This window comes from Odontomachus brunneus, unplaced genomic scaffold (assembly GCF_010583005.1).
Source record: "Odontomachus brunneus isolate Ranch 3 - 2012 unplaced genomic scaffold, Obru_v1 Obru_scaffold_113, whole genome shotgun sequence".
Lineage (NCBI taxonomy): Eukaryota > Metazoa > Arthropoda > Insecta > Hymenoptera > Formicidae > Odontomachus > Odontomachus brunneus.
Window position 1 is genome coordinate 720713 of NW_022639563.1, and position 11243 is coordinate 731955.

The 11243-nt window shown below is 43.6% G+C and overlaps 1 protein-coding gene across 1 annotated transcript in view; it reads left to right on the forward strand.

The window, feature by feature from the left end:
• Positions 1-2107: 2107 nt before the first annotated feature.
• LOC116849356 overlaps positions 2108-11243 on the forward strand; it is a 473095-nt gene continuing 463959 nt past the window's right edge. The window contains exon 1 of the mRNA XM_032826434.1: positions 2108-6715. Coding sequence (XP_032682325.1) covers positions 6643-6715 — 73 coding nt within the window. The 5' untranslated portion in view covers positions 2108-6642. The remainder of the gene's footprint in view (positions 6716-11243) is intronic.

An 11243-nucleotide genomic window follows, 5' to 3' on the forward strand; every position in this document is an offset into this window, starting at 1 on the left:
AACGATCAAACGAACCGCAGAAGGCGCAATTCCTCACACCTGATTCAATCTAGTTCTGTGACGCTAATGTAAAACATCAATCGAGCGCATTACGCTAATTACATCGATCGGCGAAATTTGGCTTCATCTTTTTAGTTGAAACGGCGCGAAACGAAAGAGAGCGCGCGACTATAAATTCTTGAAATGCTTTTTACTTTCATCTATATACTTTATATGTTTTTTCTCTCGCCTCTTTTTTACTCATTTTGCAAATGTTTAGCTTTGTTTGAGTCCAAATTCGTTTAGCTGAACGAGATAATTCCTCGTTTCCGATACGCGCGCGCGATGGCATCTGTCGAACTTTTTACGTGTCGGCGGATCGTCTTTGTGTTATCTCTGTGTGAATGAATAGAAACGAGAGATATGGCTGCGTCTTTTAAAAATTCCGGGAATTTTTAACGCGTTCTCCCTTGCGCTGTATTACCTATCCACGTTGCTCGAATCTTTTCCCGCTGAATCTCTCCCTTTCTTTCCATCTCTGCCTCTCGCTCGTTCGCTCGTATATACCCGACTTGAATGTATTACATGCGACCATTTTTCTATTCCAATCGCTATCCCTGATTGAGAGCAACGATGAGTAATAAGGCGTAAAAAGCTATTAGATTGGCCGACGAGTCTTCCGTTTCGCGCTGGCTCCATTCGTTCGCTCTCGAGAGATCTTCGCGTCTTGAAAAGCTTTCTACTACATCGATGAAGCGGACTAGAGAAACGAGGTAGTGGAACATCTCTCCGTTATCATTTTCTTGTCCGCGTACGATATTTCTTTGCTTCTTCAAGCAGTTTTGTCCAAAGTCAGCATTGTATAATGTCCTTGTGATTATCCCGCTGATTATCCCCTTGATTATCCGTGATTATCTAATTTTTCACACGACTTGGTTTCGCCAATACACGTATTAGTGAATCATTGCACGGTATCGCTCGCTCTAGTGGATCAAGTAACACGTATGCGTGGAGAAAACTCTTGTGGTTGCTAGAACCACATTCGCTCAGAAAAAGAATTTATGCGAATTTAAGTTAAACAGATATCACATGAAAAATTGCTGTCGTTACATGCCCGTTTATATAGTTCTCACAGACACAGTTTTTATGGCACGTAATGTTCATTTAGTATATCCTCATACATATAGTCGTTTCAACCGAAAAAATATTATCGTCTCTCTACAGAACGACTTGCAGTCTACAGAACGAATACTATGATTGAGAGATCCGTAGGATTTGATTGCGCCATATAGCACTGAGAGTTACGCTCAATCGGATAGCAATCGAATAGGTAGCAAGGAATGTCAATGTACCACTTCCAGAGTACTATGATTTCTACAACTCTTTTACACCAAACGCTTTCTTATACGTGAGCATAAAAATAACATTAATATTTGCCGCAGTGCGCAAATTAATAATTAAAATTTCGTTTAGGGCGGGGAGTAAAGGAATGATTATTAGAAAAATTTGATTTGACGAGAAAAGTGTGCAGAAGAATATGTCAGTTCAAGGCAATCTTGAATTTGCACTATTGAACGTGTGTAAATGCAAACTAACTAACGTCTTCTGTTCGGCTTAGATTGAGCAGGCGCTCGCGTTGCTTGACATTAATATCTCGGCGCGACGATCATGTTTGGCCAAGTGATATCCCTAGTGTTTCCTCTCCATACGAGATATCAACTATCTACATCGAAGGAATTCCATATCTTATTGCAGTGGTAGCTCGCGTGATCGTGAAATTTTTTTCTTTAACGCACGAAGATCCCAAGAGGTGGGCGCGGACGTTTAATGGCGTCTACTTGTCCAGCCGACATGTAGCAGCGAAAGAAAATTCTGTGCACGAGCGGAGGGTCAACATCGTCTCGTCGTCGTAATAGACACCAGCGGCGGGAAGAGCGCGGCGGTTTCGCGAAGGTGGCGGCAGAGGTGATGGTAGGGTAGGTGGTGCGCTGGAGGTGTGGGTGGTAGGTCGACCGCGCGGGGACCAGGGAATAGCCTCGGGGTTAGGGGCTGACGGGTCGAGGCGGGCGGAAAAGGGGCGACTCCGGCAGTCAGCGGGTTAGTGCCGCTCCGTGCGGGCGTCGCGTGTGCGTGCCGCGCACCACCCTCGCGAGATTCCGCGGCGAAAAGAGTGAGAGAGAAAAGGGCAGGCGAGAGAAAGAGAACGAGAATTCTCGCACTCGTTATCGCGTCACGGATCGCGTCACGTGCCTACGCATATTTCGCGCACACACGGCGACACGAGCGGTCCCGTTCCACCCCTATCGACCTCGGAGCACCGACCAAGTCGCGTCGCGATATCGCGCGTGAATTCTCGTGCGTTCGGTACGCGCTACACGGCACCCTCGGCACTTACCGTCGCAAGGGGTGTGTACGAGTTGTCGTAACTCGTCAGTGAAAACTCTCGTGCAAGTTTCCAGCCGCTCCGTTGTAACTCTCGCGTTACCTCGCGCCAGTGATCCGCGCGTAAGCAAGATTATCAAGTGCGTCGCGCGCAAGCAGGATTACGGAGTGATTACTGGTGCGACGAGGGAGGTTCCCACACCACGTGCTTATCAGTATAGTGTTGTCAGTGCGGGCGAGGAAGAAGTTCGTCGAGGATGCTCGTCGTCACGCTCGTGATGATCCGCGATAAGTTGTACGGAACGCTGCTCGACGTCTGTGAATCTTACTGTCTGCGTGATTTTAATTTAACGTAACGGCACGACGAAAGAATTACGAGTGATCTCGGCGCTTTAAACGCACAAACTTTTAACATTGTTAACGCTACGAAGCGTAGGAGATGCGCGTGAAAGGTTCGCTTGTGACGTGTTTTTCGTCTTTTTAGTTGCGTCACAACGCGAGGACGTTACCCTAGCCTCGTTAATCGTAACGTGCCGCGAGCCTTTTAAAAGTAATCGCGTACGATTAATGATGTCGTCTCGCGAAATCGTGCGCATCTTCCGCCACGTAACTTCGGTAACTCGAATGAAATAATTTCTTTTCGCACACGACTGTCGTGGAAAACGATGGAAAGTCCTGCCTGGCCAGATTATTCGCGTCCATAATGTGAAATCTCCCGGCTGGCTACGGCGTTCTTACGCCCTTCGAGTTTTCGCGGAGCGTCGTCGTAGTCGTTATCGTGTCTGGTAATTAGTGATATGCACCGTGCGGTAATATTGTTTGTAGCTTCGTTATATTACTCGTATAATTGTGGAACGTGACATTACCATCGTCGCGTTGCCAAACACACCCTTAAAATACTCCACCGGTCACTCATATTCAGAACATATTTTCGTCTTCTTCTTTCCCTTCACGCGTATTTCTCGATGCTTTTTGTTACAATACATTGAAAGAACGACACGGTTCCCCTCGCAACTCGAGATTCCTCTTAACTCTTTGGAGTCCCTTGAGAGGGATGGCTTAAGAGTCTCGTCAAATCTCGACAATTGTAAAAGGAACTGGCGTAATATTAAGTTCTTGTCTTAATAATATATTCATTTCAGAGCGCAATGTATTTTAAATACATAAAATTTTAACGTATTATTTTACGAGCGTCAAAGACAGCACGAATGCATTTTTTACCGACTTTGAAACTCTATTGAAAAAATATCGCGTTGCGCGCATGTGACATTCAATTGCGCCTCTGTGAAATTACAGATTAATCCACGTTTTCAACGCTCTGATTTTGTTTTTCCAAAAAAGGAAAAAACGGAACTTTGCGGGAAATGCATGGTACGCGAGTTTCATTGGCTGAAAATTAGCGGACGTGCTCGCGTAATCGATACTGCGAGGCGATGTTAACAAGCTGTAGAAAGGCACATTCAGTTGTAATCGTCATTTTCGGATGTAGACCGGCGGAGATGCAAATTCCGTGTGGACCGGTTAATGTAATGACCGATAATTTCGTTCGCAAGCTCATTATGGAAATGGAAACTGTTTCCATAGAAATTACATAATTAGAGCATAGTGATGGTATCCGTTTCAGTTCCCGATAGCGTTTAAACGCAAGCGAAATCGCGAACGATCGAATAGCACGACGGGTGTAGTCCAGCGACAGCGCGTGATGAAAATGTCCGAAGTATCCCGGCGCCGTGTGCGCGCGCGCTTCATTATAAATAAAAATGTAATCCCAGCGGTGAAATTGCATCGCTGCGAGACGACGCGTTACGCGCCGCGCTGCGCCGCACTACGCCACGTCGAGGAAACAGCAATCGCTCTCGCCGTCTTTAGGTGTCCGCAAGAATAATGACAACCTCAGGTGACTCGTTAACCGGGAACGTTTAACGTAATTGCGTCGTGAGGAGGAGAAGGAGGCTCGGGACGTAATCAATTTTACCGGCGGATATATTGTACGTGCGTTCTCTCCACGCTCGCGCGAGCCGCAATTCTAATCGCTCGCGAAACGACAGGGGTTGTAAATAATTGCCGGTAGACTTTAACGAAGTCGCGCTAATTATAAGGGCGATAATTTTGCGGGGGACTTACCGTTTCGTTGCGTTGCTAATTGAGATATTAAATAAGCTCGTTGCACGCGCTGCTGGGTTAATAATTATGCGTAAACATGCGCAAACAAGGACGGAAAGAGAGAGAGAGAGAGAGAGAGAGAGAAAGAGACAGAGAATATATTCTACATCCTTTTCGATAGGTTTCGATAGAATTTACGATAAAATGGCTAATCATAATGTCCGTTAAATTGGAACGTTGGACGCGCGATGTCGAGACGAATTAAAAAGAAAGCATCGCACGGCGGAGAAATTAACCTGTTGACAGGTGCGTAGCCTCGAAAATCGATTGCGGACGTCTGATGCAAACACCCGCGACCACGTGCATACGTGCGACGTCGTGTATGCACTTGACTGCAAGCGTTTCTGTTTGCAGTCGCGTAAACAGACTTTCGCGGTCTCGTCGAATTACTTTCGCCTCGTGTACATTTCGTTAACACACGGCCGAACAATCCGAGATACTTACTTCCTCATCGTCGCATCGTTCCACAGTTGTCCGACGATCAATAACACACCCATTGTGTATAGATAAAACTCGTCGAAGTGAACACAAATTCCTCCATCATTTCGCAAACAATCAATTCTGAGTTATCAAGTGAAGATGATCGACAAATGATCGGTGCGGTAAATGAGCCGTGATGGCGACGTCGCGTGCTTGTACATTTGGTTGCAAAACGCTTTAAGCGCTTTAGTTTGTCCAGATGCGCTCAGGAACGACAACCTATGTGTGAACCACTGCTACGGGCTTATGGGCTCAGCGGCCTTTTCGGCTGCTGCTGCTAGAACCAATCACTGTGCAAGCCCGTGAGCAGTGGTTCGCATACCGTGCTGCCTGCTGGGTTTCATTCCTAAACACATCTGGACAAACTGTCTAAACTATTTTGCAACCGAGTGGGTCAAACTGAACAAAATGGTCCTCTATCATTTTGTAAAATCCACCACGTAGATTCTTAATTTAATTAGAGAAGATTAGTGCATGATTGTGCGCGATGCATCAATCTTTTTTTGATGACTAAGAATTTATGTAGTTATTTGCAAAATGGTAAAGTACTTTTTTGTTCAGTTTATGAATATTGTATTTTACTTGTAACGCCGGAGACCTCATGTGGAGCCTCACATAGAGCCTAATAAATAGTACTTCTTCTCTTTCTCTTTCTTAGATGGATTTTATTTCTGATTTGTTAAAGTCAATTCCGATACGATGTATATTTGGCATAGAGATCATATATAAAAAAAATATATAAAATAAAAAAAATCTCGTATATGCGTCCGACAGATCACTCGTAAAGTTTCGCAATATTGTTGCTATCGGTGTGTGTAACGGACAAATCCGAGAGTATAGCGGAGATACTTTTTGTGGATAATTTCGATGAAATCGCTGGATCGCCAGCGTTTGGCGGAAACAACCGCCGCTGTCCGGAGCTCCGGACGGACCTAACCGAGCATATCACGCGCGCGTTTCAGTGGATTTTTTCGTCGGCGGTCGTATCCGCGTGTGTATCATAGAAATCGCGTTACGCGCGCCGTCGTTGTTTCCCTGGGTGAAAAAAAAAAAAGAGGAGAAACCCACCTAATCCGTCACGCAAACAGAAATTGATTTATCTCTCCGGTACGGGACAACCGATTAAAGTCACGAGATCGTCACAAGATTCGCAACGTTTCGCAACCCCGATAATTCGTCGGGCGCGCGATGGTGAAGTGCGACAACTCGAACGTCTCGTGAAGCACCCGAGTGAACGTTAACGTTCGGGGAGCACGAGAGTTTGCATCGAATTAACGATACTTCAAGAGCTGTTCTCGCCGGAATATCCGCCGTTCGATCGTTGACCCGAGAAATTCGCCAAAGTTTCCCCTTCAGAGGAGTACGTGCCGCGACTGCCGCGGCGCTAATTTTTTTCCCGCGCCGGAAAGACGCTGCGAAACTTTGCGCGATCGACCGGAAGCCGTCGCGAGATGTGTCCGCCTATCGAAAGCGGCAGCGGCAGCAGCGGTGTCGATGTCGGCGGCGGCGGCGGCGGCGGCAGCGGTGACGGCGGCGGTGGCGTGAAATATTCGAGGCATCAATTGAGCCGATAGAGAGACTCGGGAATATACACTAGTCTGCTGCCACAGTCGCCGGATTAACTGTTAATTAGCAGACATGTATGCCCACGTGCATGGAGATAACGGCATGTGCTGTTATCTTCCCACCGTTCTGTATCTCGAACGATACCGTAAGTACTTTGGTTGAACGTTTCCACGGGAGTGGAGGATATAGCATATTTGCGGATCATCAGCATCAAAGGAATTTATAGTCGCGCAAATATTAGCAATTATTGTCGTAATATAATTTTTCTCCATGTTTCTTCTTAGAAGTAAATTTCTTTATAACTGTGGAATTAGTCAAGCCCCTCTCACATATGAGCGCACGTCGATATCGATGTGATATACAAGAGAGAAAGGGAGGGAGGGAGAGAGAGAGAGAGAGAAAGGGATGGAGGGAGGGGGGAGAGAGAGAGAGACCTGTCGCGGTACTCAAGTCGAAATTTTGATCCTACTTCTAAATATTCCATTGAACACACAGATTGATATTTGATTGAAGCTTGTATCAATCTGTATTGTTTCTATTTAATCTACTAGTCTTTAAGTCCTTTTTAAAACCTACAAACGGCAATTTTATGTGTTTTCTGTCATTTAGAGGTGCTAAGTAGAATTTTGTATATTGCACACACACTGATCTCGTTTAGAATATACAGATGCCAGAAAGTTCAGATCTGAAAAAAGCAGGGTTAAAATTTGGACTCGGGTACAGACACAGTCGCGAATGAATTTCATACTTTCGCCGAAAGCGTGTGTAATTATTTCTACACTTCCGAGTGTCTACTTACCTGTCCATAATTGCTGCGAATTTTGCCCCGCGGCCGGTTAAAGTGGGATAATTAATTTCGGGAAGTCAACTCGACGCTCGCGAGGAGTTCCGTGCGAAGGAGTTATGTTTAAGTGAAGCATACATTTCCGCGCCCGCTGCTTCCGGGAGTGCCGGTGGATTAGCGTAATTTTAAGAGCGATCACCGCGAAACAGGCGGAAGGGAGCGAGTGTAACGCGCGGGGCCGAACTTATTTAGGGAAAAAATCAGAAAGAAGCAGAAAGAAAAACAAGAGGAGAGATAACGTAAGATTTTTGCATAATAGAACGGTTAAAGCGCGGCGCGCTATGGAGCGGTTACATGTAAATGCCGTAGGGGAGGTTATCGAGTAAACGAGGGGTGAACTGCATCCGCTCGCATCTTCCGGCGAAACTCGTTTTTTATCTACCGTGTTTTCGCAGGAGGGGCTTATTGATCGACGCGATATCGATGTATTACCGTTAATGTTATCATGAAATCGTGCTCGCGGTAAATGTTCTGTATATCTGCGCGGTAAAAAAGTTTGACTATATTTCTCTGAGATATGAACGACTCAGAAATTCCGGTTGACGTTATCAGAATTCACTCTAAATCTATCAGGATTTTTCTAGTTGACTTAAATAGAATTCTGATAATTTCAATCGAAATTTTCGCATTGTTCATATTTCGTCAGAAATACAGGCAAACTTTTTTTCCGTACGACTTATTAATTCTTTCTCTTTTTCTTCTTTCCTCCTTCTCTTTCTTTGTCTCTGTCGTTTTCTTGATATAGATTACTACATCGGTATATATGCTGTAATAAATGCGCGACCATAGACAAGGAATATTTTGGTTTAATCGTGACTATCGCGACTATGCCGCGAAGGCTTGCGATACGCCGCGGCTTCGCGATTTTTCTTCGCCACTTTTCCATTTGCCCTGCACCATCGCGCGATGGTGTTTTCCCGGCTCGCTGTTGCGATTTCAAGACAATCTCGCCTGTGAAAAATGCACCGTCGATTTCATTTCTCTCGTCGCGCCACAGCTGCCCGACTCGGCGCTAGTTTGTTGGAAAAAAAATACGAGTCCAACAAAAAACAGAGAGAAGAGAGAAGGGAGACGAGAGATTACGCCTCTAATTGGCATCGCCGTGATTTATCCGCGGTCCGTGATTTGTCGATCGGCGACGACGAACGGGAACGACAATTAAAGTAGCGAAATTTAATATTCTGTCGCGCGCTGCGCGACGATTTACGCGCGCGCACGCCAGCCCGCGGACGTCAAAGAGGGGAAACGGGAAATTGATCTCGTGGTGTTATATCAGTGGCACTTACGAAAGAATTCAATTGAAATTTTTACATCAATCATAGCTCTAGGTATACAGATTGCTCACGGAAAAACCGCGCGTATTAATCCCGCACGAAAATCCAATATTGTTCTGATGGCATTCTTTTTAAAGCCGTTTTTCAATAGTAAACTTTTAGATTTTAGTTCAAACTTAAATTCACGTTTAACCCGTAACAGGTACCATGGGACTCCAATTAATTTTATTTTCGCGATAATTTCTAAACTATCCACTGTATGGCGCTAATATCTTTAATACCTTTCGAGTAACAGTTTTCAGTGTGATAGAAGAAAAGATCATCGAGTTATTTATAAGTAATTGTGAATTATATGCATTTGTTTTTCGTCTGGGGTCACAGTGACCCCATTGTACCGTTAACGTTATTTTTATGAAAATAATTTTCTTAATCTTCAGCTCAATATAACTCATTCTTCACGTAAAAGCTCTTGCCTTTCAGTTAGTAGAACCTGAACTTAAGAGACGTCTTACAACTCAATATATTCATAAGCCATTACGTTTAATAATTTCATCTATTTTAAAAATTGAAGAAACTGAAAGATCTAAAATTATTTTGCAATCCAAAGTAAGATGTAATAAATGTCCTAGAAGTAAAGATATGAAGTCCAAAGAAGTATATGTTAGATGCAATGAACCAATATGTATCAAATGTGCAAGCATTATCTGTAACGATTGCACCTAAAAACCCTCTAAGATTTTAATATTGTATTTAATTTAACAATATTTGTTATATTTGACAATACTTGTTATATTTAACAATACTTGTTATATTTTTTATATAATCTATAATTTGTAGATTTAGATTAAAACATAAATTTTTTTCTTTTTCTGATTATTTGTCTTTCAGTGTATTTTATTTCAACACTGTCCACATTGTGTTCATTTTATAATCAATTAACGTTTTCTTTTAGATTACTAAAAAACTGAGACTGTTATTATATATGTCTAGTTGTAATATAATATTCGTAAAGTATTATTTTCGAACTATAGGGCGTTTTTTTTTCTACCTTTTATTATCATGTTAAAAATGGCAAAAATTTATTGGGGTCCGCCGGACCTCATTGTACCTATAGCTTGACTAAAAAGGCATAGTACCTGTCACGGGTTAAATTGCTATGAAAAAATCCCAATGAGTATCGTGAGACATTAAATTGTCGCATTATTAAATTGTGTCGTCTCTGTAGATTGTTTCTGTCACGATGATAAGCGATAAATCGGTAATTGCACGCGCCCAATGCTCTTGACAGTAACATTTGAGTTGGTCTAAATTCACCCTGACCAAGATTTTACGGAGTTGGAAAAAAATCCGAGAACAAGAGTGGAGGCAAATGGCCATCGAGATTATCGCGGTTTCACGCTACAGTTAGCTCGGACGACCGCTGGATGGGCGGTGGTCCATTTCAGCCGTCGTGCGCAGAACGCAGATTAAATCGGCGCTGTTTGTACCGTCGGCTGGCTTTTGAGCCCTGCTCGCGATTCTGTACTTTATTGTCCGCCGCTTATATCCGCTTGACACGTGGCCGTGATTAATCTCAGAGGAGCGGCGTGCTCTCTTCCGCGTTTGCTTTAATTCCATCAAGCCTCGCGTTCTTCGAGCCGCTGCGCGAATTGCAATATGGGAGCTTTGTGTCGCGCTTTGTTTATTAACCGCGCCGTGTACGTTTCAATTTCAGAAAGATTCGAGGATTGCCATGCAATCGCCACGTGGAGTCGGTATATATGATGACATGGATATCGCGGTGGAAACGAGTATTTCGGGTCGATAAGTCGGCGTTGTAACAGATAGAACCAGGCGTGTGTGACTGCGGATTTATCCAGTAAATTTGAACAGTACATCGCGTGCGTGTATCGAAGCAAATTGAATTGTATTAAATTAATTTTAACGGATACAAGTAACATTATAATAATATTTTGCATCGATGCGCTTTGTAGTGTCAATTAGCATCCAGATCATTGCACAATATAATCACAAGATGAGCTTCCATAATACAGAGATCGTTCGAGCAGGAGAATAGTTAATAACAACGTCAAGTGTACCTTAGAAGTAATAAAAACGTGTGCTACTGTTTTTCAGCATCGCGAGACATATCGCTGATTTCGGGGATTAGTTTAAAGTTTAAAGTTAATGTAACATTGAATCAATTCACTGTGTCGTTGATATAAAATGTCGAAAATGATCCTTCTCGTGGTGTTTCTTCGCGTTCACTTCGAATCGACATACGTTTTCTCGAGCATCTTCTGAAGCATCGACTCGTTAAGTTGCCGCACTATTTAATAAATTGTAGCGCCATTGTAACGTTAACTCTCCATAGACGAACTGTTTTAACTTTAAAGCATGAAACTTAGTTTTCTCGGTATCACGGCGTATACATTAGCTGTTCATAAATAATATAAGAGCCACGGTAGCGATAACTATAGTATTTGAACGAGGAACGTGGTTAATAGAATTTGAGAAGAAAGGCAGTGGTAGGCAGAGAGAGAGAGAGAGAAAGAGAGAGAGAAATAGAGAGGGGG